This window comes from Schistocerca cancellata, chromosome 2, assembly GCF_023864275.1.
Source record: "Schistocerca cancellata isolate TAMUIC-IGC-003103 chromosome 2, iqSchCanc2.1, whole genome shotgun sequence".
Lineage (NCBI taxonomy): Eukaryota > Metazoa > Arthropoda > Insecta > Orthoptera > Acrididae > Schistocerca > Schistocerca cancellata.
This window is the reverse complement of record NC_064627.1, coordinates 342,161,830-342,181,512: the sequence shown is the minus strand read 5'-3', so window position 1 is coordinate 342,181,512 and position 19,683 is coordinate 342,161,830. Positions and strand designations below refer to the sequence as shown.

The 19,683-nt window shown below is 41.8% G+C and overlaps 1 protein-coding gene across 3 annotated transcripts in view; it reads left to right on the top strand.

Moving 5' to 3' along the window:
* Window positions 1–19,683, top strand: part of LOC126161733 (S-adenosylmethionine mitochondrial carrier protein homolog) — a 71,543-nt gene that overhangs the window by 42,564 nt on the left and 9,296 nt on the right. For all 3 annotated transcript variants that reach the window (XM_049917767.1, XM_049917769.1, XM_049917768.1), the window contains 2 exons: window positions 7,798–8,068; window positions 12,429–12,579. In XM_049917767.1, coding sequence (XP_049773724.1) covers window positions 7,798–8,068; window positions 12,429–12,579 — 422 coding nt within the window. The remainder of the gene's footprint in view (window positions 1–7,797; window positions 8,069–12,428; window positions 12,580–19,683) is intronic.

Genomic DNA, 19,683 nt, shown 5'->3' with positions numbered 1-19,683 from the left:
CCATGCAACACATTCCAGTTTCCATCACCCTTTTCCCTTTCACCCTTTTTCCTGCTCAGGTAGTGTGCATGTGATTTCTGGTGACAGAGATCTGCACATATGCAAGAGTTCTGCAGCCATGCGAAATTCTTGGCCTTCCCTTATCTATTTGGTTCAACTGTCTTCCAAGTCCTCTGCCACTTCAGACAGATCCCTTTCCGAATTTCTCCTTGGTTTCCTTTATTGTTTGTGCAGTGTACACATTGAATGACAAGGAGAGAGGCTACAGTACTGGCTCAGTCTGTTTTGATTGCTGCCTCCTTTCATAATCTTAAGACTCTTATAGCTGAGTGGTAGATAGCATTTGCTCCCTGTATGTTATCTACATCTACATATACACTCCCCCAGTTAGCTTTGTCAAAAGCTCTCTCTCTAATTCTACAAATGCTATAAACGTAGGTTTGCCTGTTGGCATTCTATGTTCTGCGAGAAGTCAGGGGGTCAGTATTGCCTCTCATATTCCTGCAGTTCTCCAGAATCCAAATTGTTCTCTCCTCCAGTTGGCTTTTAGTGGTTTTTACAGTCTTCTGTAAATAATTGTGGTTAGTATCCTGCAAAAAAAATTATTGAACTGATCATGTGCTATTATTCGTATTCTGTCTTCAGCGGCGTCCCCGATAGAGTACTTAAGCGCCTGCCTCTCGCTTAGCCAGCCAGTCTAACATTGCGTACGTCTCAGGGCATATCGCCTCGCCTTAGACAGCGTATTTACTTTCGTGTTTTGTTTACGAGTGGACGTGGTTGTCTAGTTAGGTTTTGTTGACTCTTTTGTCTCATTCTTGTTGTTGTCATAAGGTCCTTTGTTGGTCGTGTCCACCCTCTCCATTGTGTAGTTGTTCGTGGGCCACTCCGCTGCGTTTTCCGTCACTTCAACCCCGCGACCGTTCCGGTTGCTGTTACAACATTTTGGCGACGAGGTTAACGGTGGTCATTGTTGGTATGGAGGCAAAGTTGGTCTCTCAGCAGCAGCTCATGCAGCAGGAGCAGCTCCAGTTAGACATCTTACAAAAGTCGCTGCAGTTGCTAACGTACAAAGTCGATGCCCGGGACGCGTTACCACACCAGCTTCAGAGTTCTCGGGTGTCCGATGCTTTCCCACGTCCGCCATCATTTCCACCCTTTAATGATGCTAACGAGGACTGGGAATCCTACTTACATCGGCTGAAAAAAATTTCACGGCTTTTCAAGTCACGGTCGATTCCTTGCAGCGGTCGTTGTTTTTGTCTTGGGCCTCCTCGGACACGTTCTTTCTTCTCCGCAAGTTGGCACCGTTATCTGATCCTGTGGCTCTCTCTTTGCAGGAGACCTGCCTTTTGCTGACAAACTATTATTCCCAACGCCACCATGTGGTCACCTCTCGGCTGGAGTTCCACCAGTACCATAAACAGCCTGGTCAATCGTATCATTCCTGGGTCACGGACTTGCAGGATCTCAGCTGTCGATGCAATTTTACGTGCACCAATCAGCAGTATGCGGATTCCCTGATCCGAGATGTGGTGGTTCAGCTGGCTCCTGATCCGAGGTCCGTACTGCGGCGTTGAAACTCGACAACCCCTCCTTGTAAGAGATTCTCCTTTGAAATTGCTCAAGCGGCTAACAAGCATCTTACGGCATGACCACACGTGGCGGCGATCGCAGCATCATGGTGGGTTCCGCCCTTGCGGCGCCGACGTGGCCCGGCCGACAAAGGCCAGCGCCATCAGGACTCCTCGTTGTCCGACGTCTGTATGGCATAGGCGCCTTCAGTCACCCCTCGTCGCTGGTTGCGCGGCCCACTTCCATCTTACCCACAGTGCTTTACTGCACATTTGCGGGCTGATTGTCCCCACCGCTGGAAAACGTGCATGCTGTGTAACGAGGAGGGCCATATCCGATCGGTTTGTCGTAGTCACTCGACTCACTCCAGTCCTGCCCCTCGTGGGCCTCAAGATACAATCCATGCTGTGCAATTGGTCATTCCACAGGATGACCCGTCAGCATGGAAGCTTTTCCTCATACTCCGCGTTTTCACTGAGGATGTCAGTTTTCAGGTTGACACTGGGGCCACCATCTCCCTGATTAATATGGTGCCATATGCCCAGCTGGGCTCTCCTGCGTTGTCGCCTCCCTCTCCGTTTGGTCACCTACGGAGACAGTTCCATTCCCCTTTGTGGGCAGTTCGTCATCCAGGCGACATACAAGTGTGTTCCCCGGCTCCTTACCCTCTTTGTCGCTGAACATCTGTCAGTTTCGAATATTTTTGGCCTGGATGCTTTTCAACTGTTTGGCTTTTCAATTTCCGACGAAGTTAAGGTCGTTTCCACGGCTGTTCCCTTTCAGGACTTGGATGATCTGTGCTCCGCTTTTGCATCATTGTTTGCACCGGATCTCAGATGTGCTTCCAGCTTTCAGGCGCACATCACCCTACGGCTGGATGCACAGCCTCGCTTTTTCTGGGCCCGGCCCCTTCCGGTGGCCTTACGGCCAGCAGTCAAGCTAGAACTTGATCAGCACCAGGCCGCTGGTGTGCTGGAGCCTGTAACTTACAGTGCGTGGGCGACACCACTGGTGGTCATACAGAAACCCAGTGGGTCCCTTGGGCTGTGTGGGCACTTCGGCACTACAGTCAATGCTCAGTCCCTCGTTGACACTTACCCCATTCCCCGACAGGAAAACCTTCTTGCCAAGCTTGCCAGGGGAGAGCATTTTTCCAAGAACGACCTGGCTGAGGCATACCACCACTTGCCCTTGGATGCCAAATCTCAGAACATCATGGTTATCAACATGCCTTTCGGATTGTATAAGTACAAGCACCTTCCCTTTTGTGTCTCTTTGGTGCTGGCCATTTTCCAGCGATTACTGGAGCAGCTTACACAGCCTATCCCTGCCTGTGTGAATTATCTGGTTGACATCGTGGTCATCGGGCGTTCCCGCCAGGAACATTTGCAAAACCTCAGCGCCTTATTTCATGCTCTACAGTCTGCTGGTTTATGCGGTCGGCTAGACAAGTGTTGTTTTTTTCAACAGGAGGTGGAATACTTAGGCCAATGGCTTAGCAAAGATGGCATTCGCCCTTCAGGTCGGGTCGTAATGTTGCGGCCATTGAGGCCCTTCCTCGTCCCAAAGACTTATCTGAATCCAGGTGTTTTTGGGCGAGGTTACTTATTACTTAAAGTTCTTGCCCCAGGCTTGCCCTCAATCACTTGCGTCGCAAAGGGGTGTCTTTTGATTGGACTCCTGCCTGTGACCATGCTTTTCTCCGTTTAAAGGCGATGCTGAAGTCCACCCGTTGCCATACTCTCTTTTCTCTGGACCGCCCCTTGGTTGTGGCGGCTGATGCATCGGCTTACAGCGTTGGGGCCGTCCTTGCGCACCGGGATGCCGATGGCTCCGAACAGCCCATCACTTATGCCTCTAAGATGTTGACCCCAGCACAACGGAACTACTCCCAGATTTGAAAGGAGGCTCTGGCGATCGAGTACGCTGTCCAAAAATTTCACACCTATCTCTTTGGGGCAAATTTCACCCTCCTGACGGACCATAAACCCTTGGTTATACTTTTTGGACCCCATTTCACCTTCCAGAGTGGACGTCTCAACGCCTCCAGAGCTGGGCATTGTTTTTATGTAATTACGCTTACACCATCCGGTATAAGCCCACCACCCACCATGCTAACGCGGACGCTTTGTCACGTCTCCCCACAGGCCCCGACCCTGCCTTTGAGCAACAGGAGGTCCTCTGCTTTCACATTGATTCTGCCCGCCTGGATGCGCTGGATGGTCTGCCTCTTATGGGTGCTCACATTGCTGCGGCTACCCACCGCGACCCTGTCTTGCGGCAGGTTCTCAACTACATGGTCCATGGGTGGCCATCCTACGTTACTCATCAGATGCAGTCCGATTTCAGCCCCCTGGTGTCACCTGTCCCACAGGCTCTCCGTAGTCGATGATGTCCTTCTGTTGGCCATGGAGTCAGATGCCCGTCACGTGGTCATCCCTCCGGAATTGTGGCTTCGGGTGCTCAGTTTGTTACATCTCGGGCATTGGGGTATGTCCCGTATGAAAGTTTTGGCTCGCCAGCATGTGTATTGGCCCAGCATCGAAGGCGATATTGAGCGCCTGGTCCATGGGTGCACTGTCGGTGAGTGGCACCAGGTGAGCCCCCCTCAGTCATTTGCACCCTGGTCTGTGCCTCGCCGGCCCTGGTATCACATCCATATCAATTTTGCGGGCCCGTTTTTGGGGTCCATGTGGTTACTCGTCGTTGATGCCTACTCCAAATACCCGTATGTTGTTGGAATGGCATCCACCACCACGGAGGCTACACTCATGGCCCTGGCCGAGGTTCTCGCAATCGAGGGTCTGCCACACACATTGGTCTCCGATAATGGTCCCCAATTCACGGCATCCTCCTTCCACGACTTCTGTCAGGCCAACAGTATCAAACATATCCGTAACCCCCCTTTCCACACTTCGTCCAATGGCGCGTCGGAAAGGTTTGTCCGCACTTTTAAAAAACAGTTGACTAAGGCAGTCGACACCTCTCCAACCATGTTGGCCTGCACCCTGTTTTTGAGCACCTGTTGCACTACACCATTTGACGGACGCAGTCCGGCAGAGCTCCTACATGGGCAACAGCCACAGACCCTGCTCCATTTTCCGATGCCATCCTCCTCCTGCCCCTACTCCCGGCCCTCGCAGCGGTATGCCGCTGGTACGGCCGTGTGGGCCCAGGCGTATGGGCTCAAGGCGGGTTGGACACCCACCGTGGTCATAGCGGCCCATGGGCGTTGTGTGACTTCAGTGCAGACGTCGAAAGGGTTGGAACACCGGAGCACCGCCATCATAATCAACTCCACCCACGTGCCACCACGGGACTCACGCCGCCGCCTCTTTCCCTAACTCCTTCAGGTACAGACGTGGTCCTCGAGTCACCGTCCCTGTCCCCAGTTGCCATCTCCCCAAGGGCCTGCCGCCAGCCCTCTCCATCTCCGGGTGGATTGGCAGCACCCTCCCCTGCCCTGGACTCTGGATCAGCTGTCATGGATACCTCAGACATCCCTTCCTCCCTGCCAATTGCGGTTGATGAGCCCGGCTCCTCTTCTTACTGCCGCCCACCTCGGCACTGTCCGGGGCGTTTCCACCCCTACATGCAAGTTTCAAGGGGGAGGGATCTGGTACCGCACACCGCGGTATTTGAATCCCCACCAGACGTCATGGACGTCGAAGACCCCTAGAGGTCTCTGCACCATCATGCCATAAGCTGTGGTGGCGCACGCCTCCTGGCCCGCATTTAGCGTGATGGTGCCACAGTGGAACACATGGTTGCAGTGGCCAATAGTGGCGTCCCTGAGTACTTAAGCACCTGCCTCTTGCTCAGCCAGCCAGTCTAACATTGCGTACATCTCAGGACATATCGCCTCGCCTTAGACAGCGTATTTACTTTCGTGTTTTGTTTACAAATGAACATGGTGGTCTAGTTAGGTTTCCTTGACTCTATTGTCTTGTTCTAGTTGTTGTCATAAGGTCCTTCGTTGGTTGTGTCCGTCTTCTCCATTATGTTGTTGTTCGCGGGCCGCTCCGCGGGTCCCGCCACGTTTTCAGTCACTTCAACCACGCGACTGTTCCGGTCGCCGTTACAACAAAGACTACATCAATGCAACCTTCTATGCACTGTTTAGTCTGAGATACAAATCCTTGTTGTTCGAGAGAAGTCATTCCCAATATTTGTGGCAGTTGATGTTGGGTGCCTGTGTGCCAACAGTTGGAGGAAACAATCCTGCATTGGTGTTGTCATACAAGGACGACCACTGTGAGGTCTATTATTCACATTTCTGATCTTTCTATACTTACTCCACACCTTAGATACACCACTTTGAGTAACATATAACTGATCAGCAGCATCCTGTTGTGTATGACCTGCTGAAAGTAAAGCCACTATCCTAATTCTATTAAAGTGTTGTATTCCGCTACATGGCATGTTACTGGATTGCTGAACACGAGCTGAACAAAGCTGTTGTTGATACTGGACTGTTTGCAGTATGCCACTGTGGCAGGGCATTTAAGATGACTAGGAAATGGCCAGTATGGCCAGTAATAAACATCATCCAGTATATGGGCTCCAACTGGGTAATGCATGGTCAATGAGACCTCATGTATCATAGACTACATTTTACGATAATATTCCAAACTTTTGTTGAGCAGTGTATCTTATCCAGATTAGTACATGATGGAAGTTCAGAAAGTACCTATACAATAAAAATACATGTTCAAACTTCAGAATGACTAAATGAAAATAATATAGTTGAATTAAATTTAACAGTATTAAAACTAGTTCAGTTGTTACTTATATGATTAGCATTCTTTATAAAATTCAACAGAGTAGAAAGACTGACCTAAGAAAAAATCATAGTTTAGTTTCAAAAAGAGATTGATTGATATCTGAGGTTTTAAGCGCTCTCTGAAATGAGTTGAATGTTTTAACACTATTGTACTTGGCTTCTCTTTGAGCAAAAAACATGTATTTTTAGTGTCAGTGTATATTATTCCTTAGCCTAGTATCATGATTGTAAACAGCTAAGTTCCTGTCATGCCGAGCATTGATACAATAAAGCACATGAGCTAAAATAAGTATTGAGAAGAAGTAAGTATTCCCAGTTGCCTGAACAGTTTATGAAAGAAGTTTATGGGACTCATTTTAAAATGACTCTAATTCCTCTTTTCAGAGCCATACAATCTCTTTCGAAAAGAGAATAAAATCAGCTGCTGTTGGCTGGTAGATGCATGTAAATATTTACAAAACAGGAACACTACAGGAAACCAACATAAAGCTCATTGTATGACTACTTCTGATCACTCCGTAACCACAGCTGTACTTCACAAGCACCTTTATGACAGGTGCGTGCATGCTAAGAAACCAGAAAAAATGCTTCAGTGGTGGTAGTAAATCCTCTCTACAAATGAGTACTAACTTTTTTTTGTACTGATATTCAACACATATTTATGTGTAGAGAACCTAGAACATTACTATCCATTCAGTGTTGCCAAAAGAGATTTAAATAAGCTAACCAGATGTTGGAGTAGCACACAAATAAAAAATGAAGTGGCCAGAATTTTCTCCCATCTCAGTTAAGCATGGTTGACTGCAATCAACCCTATAAGAGTGATAAAATGCATACAACTAAGAACTGATTTGGTCCAGTTCCTTTTTAACAGCATAGTTTCACCACTAGTCTTATACTAGTGTTAGTGGTGTCATATTCCAGTTTATAGATAGACTGAAACATGTCTTATTCAACTTTTGTAGAGATTTGTTTAGAAACAACAGTCATAACATTGTCATTTCAACAACATATGGTTTATCCATAACTCTTGTCCACTTGTTAGTAATCAATGTACATTACAACTTCTTATTTCTTAATGTAAACTTCTAAGTTGATAGCAAGTTTGGTTATTTGTGATGCATCAATTTAAGGTGAACCATCTTATACCTCTTGCTTCATAAATTCTTGTCAATATTCATATCAAATGATTCAATAGTGTACTGTCACTAATGGGTATAAAATATGTAAATTCCTAAGTTTTCCATCTAAACAAAGGATATTTCATATTTAAGAGACCCTATCTGTGGCTCATTGAATCTGTGTCAGGTATCGTATTTGTATCTCAATCTCTGACAGTTATCTTCAAAAAGAGTTTTTTTCCTTGTAAATAAAAATAAAAATAAAAATAAACCAGCAACTTCACAGTAAATAACATTTTGTATATACTCCATTTGCAGGTCTCTTGCCTGGTTAAAGTGCCAACTGAAATTTTCAAGCAACGACAACAAGCTTCTACGCAAAATTTATCCTTGTTGTCCATGTGGCACCACATCTATGCCAAGGAAGGCTTTATGGGATTCTACAGAGGCTTTGCTAGTACAGTTGTCCGGGAGATTCCATTCTCCGTTGTGCAGTTCCCTATCTGGGAATTTTTTAAACTGAGTCTCAGAGAAATAAAGGGTGATGAACTTAACCCTGCAGAAAAGGCACTCTGTGGAGCATTTGCAGGTAAACTGTTAATTAATTACTGAATACTATAAGGTTGCATGGATCTAAAGACTAACTATGTTTTCTAATCTTGAAGTGTAAAACAATTCAAGTTGTCATTATTTACGTTGGGGCATGAGCCCACCGTGGTTCTTCACAATTACTCTTCCCACGTATTTTTAAATTGCCCATTTCATATCTCTCTCTCTCTCTCTCTCTCTCTCTCTCTCTCTCTCTCTCTCTCTCTCTCTCTGCCTGTCTGTCTGTGTGTTTGGGGCGGGGGGTTAGTTTGTCTTATATTTGTCGTTTGATCTCCATGTTCTTTCACCATCTCTGGTATTGTTTTATCACTTAAATTATATGCTGAATTTTGAGTTCTGTAAAAACTCTTCATTTCTTTTCTTATCCGTGTAGCTGTGTCTCGTTAACATCACAAAAATCATTCCATTAGTAGTAGTTCTCACTACCATGCAGCAAACCCAGTAATGTTATTACTTTATAACATTTAATCAGGGTTCCTTTGTGAACTTTCTTTCCCAGTGTTTGCTGTAGACTACTGCAGAAATAATTACTAGCATTCAATATATTCTCTCTTTCTTTGTTTGAACCTTGTGTGATCTCCAAGTATTTGAAAGTTAACGTGTTTAATTACATTACTTATTTTGATTCTAACCCTTAGTGTTTCAGGTCCTAAAAAGCCATAATCTTTTTCTCAGTACCAGAGATCTAAATATTTTGTTATTTTATTGTAATCATCATCATCATCTCCATCTCTTACCTTCAATAAAGATAAAGGGCACACTGTCCACTCAGTTACACGAGGGTGAGTCAAATGAAAACCTTAAATATTTTTTTAAATATTATTTATTGTGCAGAAGTGGTACAAAGCTGTATTACTTTTCAACATAATCTTCCCCACACTCAATGCAAGTCCTCCAGTGCTTACAAAGTGCATAAATTTCTTTAAAAAAAATTCTTTCAGTAGTCCACACAACCACTCATGCACCACATGGCGTACCACTGCATCAGAACGGAACTTCTTTCCTCCCATTGTGTCTTTGAGTGGTCCAAACATATGGAAATCACTTGGGGCAAGGTCTGGTGAGTATGGTGGATGAGGAAGACACTCAAAATGCAGGTCTGTGATTGTTGCAACTGTTGCACAGGCGGTGTGGGGCCTTGCATTGTCATGTTGAAAAAGACACCTGCTGACAGCAATCCATGTCACTTTGATTTGATTGCGGGCCCCAGATGATTTTTTAGGAGATTGTGTATGATGCGCTGGTGACAGTGGTCCTCTAGGCATATAATGCTCCAAAATGACGCCTTTTTTGTCCCAAAAGAGAGTCATTATAACCTTCCCTGCTGATTGTTCTGTTAGAAACTTCTTTGGTTTTGGTGATGAGGAATGCCACCATTCCTTGCTTGCTCTCTTCATTTCCAGTTGATGGAAGTGAACCCAGGTTTTGTCCCCAGTAACGATTCTTGCAAGGAAGTCATCACCTTCTTGTTGAAAAGGCCAAAGAAGTTCTTCACATCATCAACACGTCATTCTCTCATTTCAGGAGTCAGCTGCCATGGCACCCATCTTGCAGACACTTTGTGAAACTGGAGCACATGATGCACAATCTGGTGTGCTGATCCGTGACTAATCTGTAAACATGCTGCAATGTCATTCAGTGTCACTTGGCAGTTTTCCATCACTATGGCTTCAACTGCTGCAATGTTCTGTGGAGTCAGAACTCGTTGATCCTGACCTGGACGAGGAGCATCTTCCACTGAAGTCACACCATTTGCGAACTTCCCCTCCATTCGTAGACTTTCTGCTGTGACAAACATGCATCACCGTGTTGAACCTACATTTGTAGATGAATTTCAATGGGTTTCACACCTTCACTACGCAAAAACCGAATAACAGAACGCTGTTCTTCTGTGGTGCAAGTCACAAGTGGGGCGGCCATCTTTATACTGATACTCCGACAGTAAGTGTGCATCTGCACTATGCTGCCACCTACAGGCCTTCCCGCACGCTGTTTGTAGCAAGCTTACCAACTTACAGGATAACGGCACAAAATTTCGATTTGTTATTACAAGTTTAAGGTTTTCTTTTGACTCACCCTCGTATGTTTTATATTAGTTATTGCTGAACTCAGACTAGATGATTTTCAGAACAAAGCAGCCTCATCTAAGTAGTTGGCTTTGGAATTGCCTGCTCCTATCCACAATCTGTTTAAGATTTTCATGTAGCACTTTTCAGTGGACAGATGGTAAGCATTCTATAATTGTCATCTATCCTGGGATTTCAGGAATTCTGGCTTCAAATGACTGGACTTAAGTTATATCACTTATTTATGCAGTGAATGGGTTCTGGCTTCAGGTATAGAAGCAAATAATATTAATGTGACTAAAAGTTTTAGGTATGTAGTAACAAATGGGTTTGCAATAACTGTAAAGGTGAAATCGAGAAGTTAAACAAATGATTAAAAAGTGTACAGCTAGCTGTTAATTTTCTGAGTAAAATATCACTGACCTTAGAAACAAAAGTTGAAGCTACAAACAAAAGTTTCAAGCAATATCTGAAGCAATTTACCTGGAGAAATTTGATACAGAAAACTCAAGTGCACATACACCAGTGAAAAGTAACAGTAAACAGTGCATAAACAATTCAGAGACTCTTACCAGTGTAAACAGTGGGCGAAAGTGCATAAATAATTCAAAAATTGTTTCCATTTAACTTGAAATACCCAACAAAGTTATTAAAAATTGACACATTCTCAGGAATACTCATTAAATAAACCTAATCTCGTGGGCACAAACAGCTTCAGTGTGCTATCAGAAAGTATCACTAGCAAGGTTGTAAATGTTGAAATGAACATTCCAGGGAGTGTGAAGTTCAAAACAAAATGGAAAATTTGTAAAACTGATTTCAGGATCAGTCATAAATAATGGGCAAAGAAGTGTGCCTTTTCTAACGGATAACCCTGATAGAAAGCTAAGCAGCAGTTTTCAGAACATGAACATGGATCTTCATGCAACTATCATAGTGAAGTCCAGCTTAAAAGATGAAAAAGACTGTTGTTGTGACAATACCTTATTGACATGACTTGATCTTTAATTTATTGTGAACAAATAGATCCATAAAACAAATATTACAATCAAACAATTAAGCTTCACTTACGCAAAATGCAATACAGTGGATATTAGTAGATTAGACAAAAAATTGTACATTGAATATGGTGAGCTTCTAAATTGCATGGAAAAGAAATAATGTGTTTGGAGAAAAAATAAGTTATAACTGAATAGTAAGAAAAATTCTTGCTGAAAGGAAATAGTTAAAGAGTAAAGGAGACTACCCACTGAATAGCAAAAGGGTGGAGTCGTCGAGAGGTGCACACAAAAGAGAATGAAAACTTTGCTAACTTTCAGAAGGAATCCTTTGACAAGCAGGAAAACAAGTGCATGCCCATTTTTTTTATAGAGAGAAAACAGAGGAAAGTAGGCAAAAATTCCTCAAACTTAAAGTGTGATTCTCACACATATAGAGGTTTTAAGGCAAAATAATTGGATGTAATAGAAAAAGTGAATTTGAGTACTGTTAATCACAGTTTTATTCGTGACAGTAACTAGCTGCACATCTGCCTTGTTGTGGAATGAAGTTGCAAATTGAGTAAACCAAATGTAAGCGGTAAAATAACCATATATTATTGTCATGATATGGCAGTTGATGGCATAGAAAATTTAATTTTGTCACTAGAACAATGTGACAGACGTCTTTGCACAGCTAAGTTAACAGCCATAATGAATGTGACAACGGTTTGTTGAAACCAACCATATATAATTCTGGGCACTGCAGACGAGAACATACCTCAAGGTGTTTTCGGTTCCCATTTTCAGCACTGGTATAACTTATAGAAAGACCTTTAATTTTATTTTTGCCCCTTTTCATCTCTTCCTGCTTAAATGCCATCATGAATCTTCCAGTTCCCTCCCTTGTCTCTGTTTTTCAGTCATAAATCTTTTCATTGTTGCTTAAGACGCACTTCTTATACCTTCCCCAATTCATCATCGCATTCATAATTTTTCTAGATGATTATTTTTTCTATATTATAACTTGATGTACCATAAGGTTCCACAACACTGTTCTTAAATTGGATTCTTATTTGTTATGTTTCATTTTTTACATTATACTTCCTATGTATTGTCAGTTTTGAATGATTTGTCCATATTTAACTACTTCAGCAGTTTCTCATTGACCAAATACATCCACATCTGAAAAAATGCAACTTCAGCTATGAAAGCCAGTTATGAGTGAAAAATTCAGCTAGAATCATTGTTGTAAATGTTATTTTATACAAATAATTCATATAAAGGCCCTTTGTAGGTTGCATTGCTGCTGCAGTAACTACTCCACTTGATGTAGCAAAAACCAGAATTATGTTGGCAGACAAAGAACTTCAAGTTCCAGAGGACTACAAGAAACTGAAAATATCAAGAGTATTAAGAAATGTGTATTCTGAAAGAGGATTTAAAGGGTATGTATCACATGGATGTCTTGTGGAAGCAACATTTTTTAATTTTGAACTTTCTGTTAATTTTCATCTGTAAGTTGAGTGTCTCTTAGCACACATACCGTTTGTGCTGTTTTGAACATTGCGTGGTGTTGAATAGATTTAATTATTCTGAATGGTGAAAAATTGAACTAGTAGATCAGCTTAAAGACTTGCATGCACACAAGTGTACACACACACACACACACACACACACACACACACTCTCTCTCTCTCTCTCTCTCTCTCTCTCTCTTTCTTTCTTTTCATTGACATCACTGTGTGAGAGGTAGGTGTCCATACATATTCTGGTTTTGATGGTTAACTCCAGGATATTGCAATAAAATAAAAAAGTAACTTGAATAATTTCACCTGTAACTACTTAGCTGTAAACAGGGTTCTTTTAGTACCAAACTGTTCCATAACTTTTGTTTTTAGCTTTTTAGTTTGTTAGTACAGTCACACATTTTTATTGTCTGCTTTGAAATCAACTGTATCCCAACAGTAATTTATAGTGAATTGTGTATATTAAATAATTTACAGTGACCCAACTGCTTTAGTTAAATATTATCATAATACTATTTTAACTACACATGTTAGCATAAGACAGAAGAGGAGCACCTAAATACCAGATTTAATGAGGAGGTATGTAGAGTAGAAGAGGAGATGTGAGAGTCCTTGAAAGTTGATGATGGAATATAATTAATACTGTTATTATTAAAATATTCAAAGAATATTAGTATTAAAATACTCCTTGTTGTTATGCAGTGGTCAAATGAATTTCTTGCAGAAATGGTCAAATGAATTTCTTGGAGAAAGCCCTCCTCTGAAGAGGACATTTTTAAGGTAGGTTGTAGCCTCTATGAAGGTCAAATTTACACCCTGGCTCACTACTGTCAGTAGTGAGCTAGGGTGTGAATCAGACTTCCAACCCTCCTTGAATATACCCTCCACAGATAAAGACAAAGTGTTGGGTTTCTGCGAGAAATTCATTTGGCCCGAGCATAACAGTCAGGAGCTTTTTAGTAATTGTGACATATCTGGACCTAAAAGTTTACATTTTTCAGTATCAGAATAAGACACTATGAGCACATGGAGAAAATTTTTTCAGCTCTAACAGCAAAATAGATAAAAAATTTATGTAATTTTTGTGTGGTTCCCTTTTAGGTCAGTGCACTGCAAGAACTAAGTTAAGAACCTTTTGTTGTTCATAAAATTGCTGGTTTAGTAAACCAAAAAAATCGAGATATTAATACATTTTTATATTCGTTAATGTCTTATAGCATAATTTTCCAAGGTATTTCAGTGTGTAGATAAAAGTATTAATTGCAAATAAATTAAGCACTGAGAATAAGAAGTGGAATTAAACACAATGATCTTTTAGACGGCTCTTCAGTGTGATGGGCATTTTAACTGCTTCTTCACAATATGTATTTTCACAAATGAAATTTGTCATACATAATCCATTGCAATTTGAGAAGAACAGTGGCGTTCAAAGCTACAAAATGTAATACATCACACCTCCCCTGGTTGCAACATATCTCTTTCTGTGTAGATCCACAGTTTTACGTAATGTTTTCATATTTATTTTTCATGTCAGGTGCCTTTTACTATCGATTAGTTACTTATTTAATTTTTTTTAACATTTCTGATAAAATAAAAATTGTGCGTTAAGTCACGTCAATATGGACTGTGTTATCAACCTGTTCAGTTATACGTATGTTAACAGAAGGAGTAAGAGAGCGTTAGCCACCTAAGCAAGGAAAAGATTTATTCCATCAGTCAGGTTGAAGCAGTTATATGAGAAACACTAGGAGAAAAACTGACCTTTACTATTCATTACTAAAGCTGTCTGTTGCTTAGAATGAAGTTCAATATGCGGTCACAAACATCTTTGTCCAGTAACATAAAATGACTGACAACTTGGAAGTTAGTGTTACCACAGATGGTAAATAAGGTGGCTGTTCCAACAGACTATACTTAATACCCCTCACTTTTCCCATTACCAAAGTACCTTTATGGGCAGGAGTGTAGTCCTGATAAAAGTTGATTATCTTCTTTCGCAATCCAGACTTATTCTTGAGTACTGTTTCATCCATTTGTCCCACAAAACAAGCTTAGTATTCACCAGTTACTAGTTTCCCTTTTTCAAGAAGAATCCTTTCTGTGTCCCAGTGTTTTCTGACTATGACCTTACCAGCAGTTTTAACTCCCCGGCACCAACTGAGATGGAGCAGTAGTTAAGACATTGAACTCATTTTTTGGAGGACAGTGGTTTAAATCCCTATCTGGCCATCCACATTTAGGTTTTTTGTTTATTTCCCTACATTGCTTGAAATGCCAGACTCCTTTCCAATTTCATTTCTCAGTCCAAGCTTTCATCCACTGTTTTGATTACTGTTTCGACAGGTAAGACACCCATTCTGCACAAAACTATCTTGTAGTTAATTCTCAATGTCAAATGTATTGCAGTCTTTATTCTGATACATCATGGTTCATATGTATTTATTTGCCAAAGACCCAATATTGCATTCTGCATTTTCTCAGTGTTTTCATTTGAAATATTTTTTCATATTGATCATATTCAAGAGAAGCATAGCATTTTTGAATTCAGCCTCTCCTTTTTTAAATGTCGAATATGAACGAAGAGCATCTTAAACCTTCACTATCTTTGGATAAATTTCTGTTGTTAACAGAATCACTCAAAAGGAATGAATTTGAAGTTTGATAAAGAAATGATGTCACAAGTGGTGCAATGTTATTGGTGATGTCCGAATATTCTCTGATCATGTATTTAGTCATTGTCTTTTAATGTTCTTTTGTTTCAATCTTGAATTGTTTCTGCTATCATTTGTATGTATTAAATTTGTTAATAATATATCTAAAAACAAAGATGATGAGACTTACCAAACGAAAGCACTGGCAGGTCGATAGACACACAAACAAACACACAAAATTGAAGCTTTCGCAACAAACGGTTGCTTCATCAGGAAAGAGGGAAGGAGAGGGAAAGACGAAAGGATGTGGGTTTTAAGGGAGAGGGTAAGGAGTCATTCCAATCCCGGGAGCGGAAAGACTTACCTTAGGGGGGGGGGGAAAAGGACAGTTATACACTAGCACACACACACATATACATCCGCACATACACAGACACAAGCAGACATTTTTGAAAAATGTCTGCTTGTGTCTGTGTATGTGCTGATGTGTGTGTGTGTGTGTGTGTGTGTGTGTGTGTGTGTGTGTGTGTGTGTGTGTGCGTGTGTGTTTTTGTGTGTGTGTGTGTGTGTGTGCGCGCGCGTGCGCGAGTGTATACCTGTCCTTTATTCCCCCTAAGGTAAGTCTTTCCGCTCCCGGGATTGGAATGACTCCTTACCCTCTCCCTTAAAACCCACATCCTTTCGTCTTTCCCTCTCCTTCCCTCTTTCCTGATGAAGCAACAGTTTGTTGCGAAAGCTTCATTTTTGTGTGTATGTTTGTGTTTGTTTGTGTGTCTATCGACCTGCCAGCGCTTTTGTTTCGTAAGTCTCATCATCTTTGTTTTTAGATATATTTTTCCCATGTGGAATGTTTCCCTCTATTATATTCAAATTTGTTAATAAAGTATTCATACTAAAACAGCAACACGTTTTATCACCACGAACACTTCAACCCATGCCACATCACAAACAAATATGAAACAACAGCGTCAAACATGCTGCATATCTTCTGCATATCAAACCTTAATTATTTACACTGCAGAATCCAACATCAACTTTCGATGTGCCTGTGAACATACTTGTGAACCATAAAACAGTTAAACCTGCAACCATTCTGACTAGAAATCCTGTTGTATGGTTTGCTAGAACAAGTTTGTGTTAGCCCACTACTCTCAACAAGGATATGGGCTTAAAAGTTCAGGATATTTTGGCCTGACTACGAAGTGGTGATAAATACACTGCCATTAAAAATGCTCTAATTGATCAATTGCTGAAGTCTGAGGCCAAATGATAAGAAAAGTTTATTTGCACAGAAGAGTTAGTGTCACCTATGAACCTCACTAGCAATACTGTTAATGAATATATTCTACAAAACACCTGGCTGTCGTGATTATCACTTGATGCACAGAAGATACTCGGCATATGCGTTGGCGACCACAACACTGTAGCGTGAACAGTGGACTTTATTGCCAAGATGTAGCCTTCCACATTTGTTGCAGCTGAGTGCCAACGGGCAGGCATTTCCTTGAGCTCTTTACAAGCACAAATTGCTTAGCTTATCATACAACTCACCATTCTTCAAACACAACATTCCAGTCACTTGTCACAGCTCTAGTGCTCACTGAAGAAATGCCACAATCACTTTCAGCTGAAACGATGAGCTGGTACCACAGATGATTCGGCTTAGTGCGGCATATAGGCATATTCTACAACCCAGAAAGTTGCACTAGCTTTTGAGTGAACCATTGCGTTTTTCTTCTTCTTCTTCTTCTTCCATTTTTTTGGTTTAAGTGCACACTCTTTCACTCAAAAGCACAGACACTCAAATTGACACTTCTACACCCACAGCAGCACTGACCATTGTTGAGCAGTTGCTCCAAAGGTAAGTGTTAAGAAAGAAAAAACATGTGACAAAGGGTATGATGCTGGGACACAAACACTAATCGTAGAGTATCTGTAATGGCTGCTTAGTACTAGATTAAAGAGTACTGTTACACTAAGCTCACTGTCAATTCCATTTTGTACAAGAAGTGGGAAATCCAGGTTCAAATTCTGGTCTGACAAAAGCTTTCATTTATTACCACTGAATTTATTTCAGTGTTCAGTTGCAGCCAGTGTCAATTGTTTATCTTAAAATCCTGAATGAGGAATTCCTGGGCCAACAGTGAGGAATTGCAGGGCCAGCAGCCTTATCATGGCTAGAGCACCAGAGGAACTGGCCCCTGCCAATGTGGTGCCATATTGCTGAGCATCTGGCTCACTACGTAACAGGATTTATGCTCACCAAGATGTCACTGTTCACTGTTGAGTCAACAGTGCCCATCATGCCATAGTTGTTCAGCAGGATATAAATTCTCTCCTGCCATTAATCAGTCTGTTGAGCTCATAATTGCAAAGGTGTAGTATGGTCAGGCAACAGAAGGGGGCTGGATATGATGGGATCCTTACCAAAAGTTAGAGCTTCAAGAAGATGGTCACATCAGCCTCATTTAGTTCTGGCAACAATAGTGGTGTGGTCATCTAGTGTCTACGATTCCTGGTCAGGCAAAGGAGGTGAAACTGATTCCACATCCCTTGGAAGACCCAAAGAATGAACACTGATCTCCAAAAGCTGCGGTTTAGGATCATATTGGTGCATGGGCTGAGGAATATGTGCACCTACTTATATTTAGCAGACCACTCTGAAATGCAAAATCAAGAATACCTCCCATTGTACCACTCATTAGGGTTTCTTCCTGTTCCATTGGTGTATGGAGCACATGAAAGATTTATTCCTTAAATGCGTTTGAGCCTTCTGTAATTAGTGAGATCATAATAAAATTTTCTTGGGCTTCCAGCCATGTCAGGTGGTTAAAAAACCAAGAGCTTTTGACCAAGCTCTTCTCAGCCAATGGTAAGTGTTTAATGATTGCTGTGTCGATGTGGTGTCACCATTATATAGCTGCACTGCTGGCTGTGATGTCACTGTTGATCACTTCCTATTCAAATAGCATAATGTTTTCATCCCGCATCCATCGCACCCTCTTCTACCTTGCAATGCCCAGGTCCCAAACTGTGCTAAGATGTAAACCACCATTGTTATTAATGTTGTTTTCAGATATTTTTTATTTTTATAGCTTCTTTTATAATGCTGTTCCAACATCCGTTCATCCTCATAATGACAGATGTTTCAGTGAATACAACCTGGTGTTGATTTTCTGCCATGGCTGGTTTTTCGGGATAGCATAGGCAAAAGCACTTCTCGTGATCCATCCTGCATTGCTCCACAATGCATACTGTTTGCCCAACATAGAAGCAGTCACATTCACATGGTATCTGGTACATTCCAGGTGTTCTGAGCCCTATCATCCTTCACGGGCCTCATGAGCTGTCATATTTTTGCTGGGGGTCTGATTGCAAATGAAATGTTGTGCCTCTTGAGGAGGCAGCTAATCTTTCTCAACACTGTGCCACAGAAAGGCAAGAATGCAAGTTTCTACCTCTCTTCTTCTCACTAGAAATGGGCTGTGATATCTGCTGGTAATTGTAGCCATTTTATGAGAAGGCTCTTTGGAGTTGGCTTAATTCCAGTGGCAGACAACTTTAACATGATGGACGAGGTTGTTCAGAATGCAACGTTTTTGTGCCAGATGATGGTGGCTGAATTTTGCAGGTACTGGTCCATAGATTGGTTTCCTGTAGATGCTGTGGCTGAGGTGACCACAGGATTTTTGGGGAATGAGGACACCAAGGAAAGGCATCTCTACTTACATCATAAATCTAATGTGGTTGTGAATGCCAGCCAGTTTTTCACGCCTGATGATAAATGTGTCATTGACATAATGATAAAAGCAATTTGGCTTACCAGGAACTGTGCCCAAGGCGATGTTTTCAAATTTCTCCATAAAAAGGTTGGCTTTGGACGGAGCAAACAGACTTCCCATTGTCATGCCATCCATCTGGTCAAAATACTGGCTGCCGTATAGGAAATATAATGATGTCAACATGTAATTAAACAACCCCCACAACTGTACAGTAGAGTTCCGCTATGTGGAACTAATTGCGACCGAACACTGTTCAGTTTAGCAGGAATTCAGAATAGGCAGATTTCATGAATAATATCAATGTATTGACATGTTAAGTCCTAAATTAAGTGTGATGAAATCTGTGAGTGACCTTTGACAACTCATAGCACAGACACCCTACCTATCCCCCCTCTCCCTCCCTCGTTCCAAACACATTATTGTAAATTTATTGTTAAGTTTTGTTCCGTGAGTGTTGAGTTACTTTACTGAGTTACTGTGCCTTTTTTATTTATGTTCACAGTACTTGATGTCAAACATTAAACATGGCAAGTAAACAAGGTCATTCTTTGTATACTTTAAAACAAAAGCTGGAAATGTTAAAAAGACTG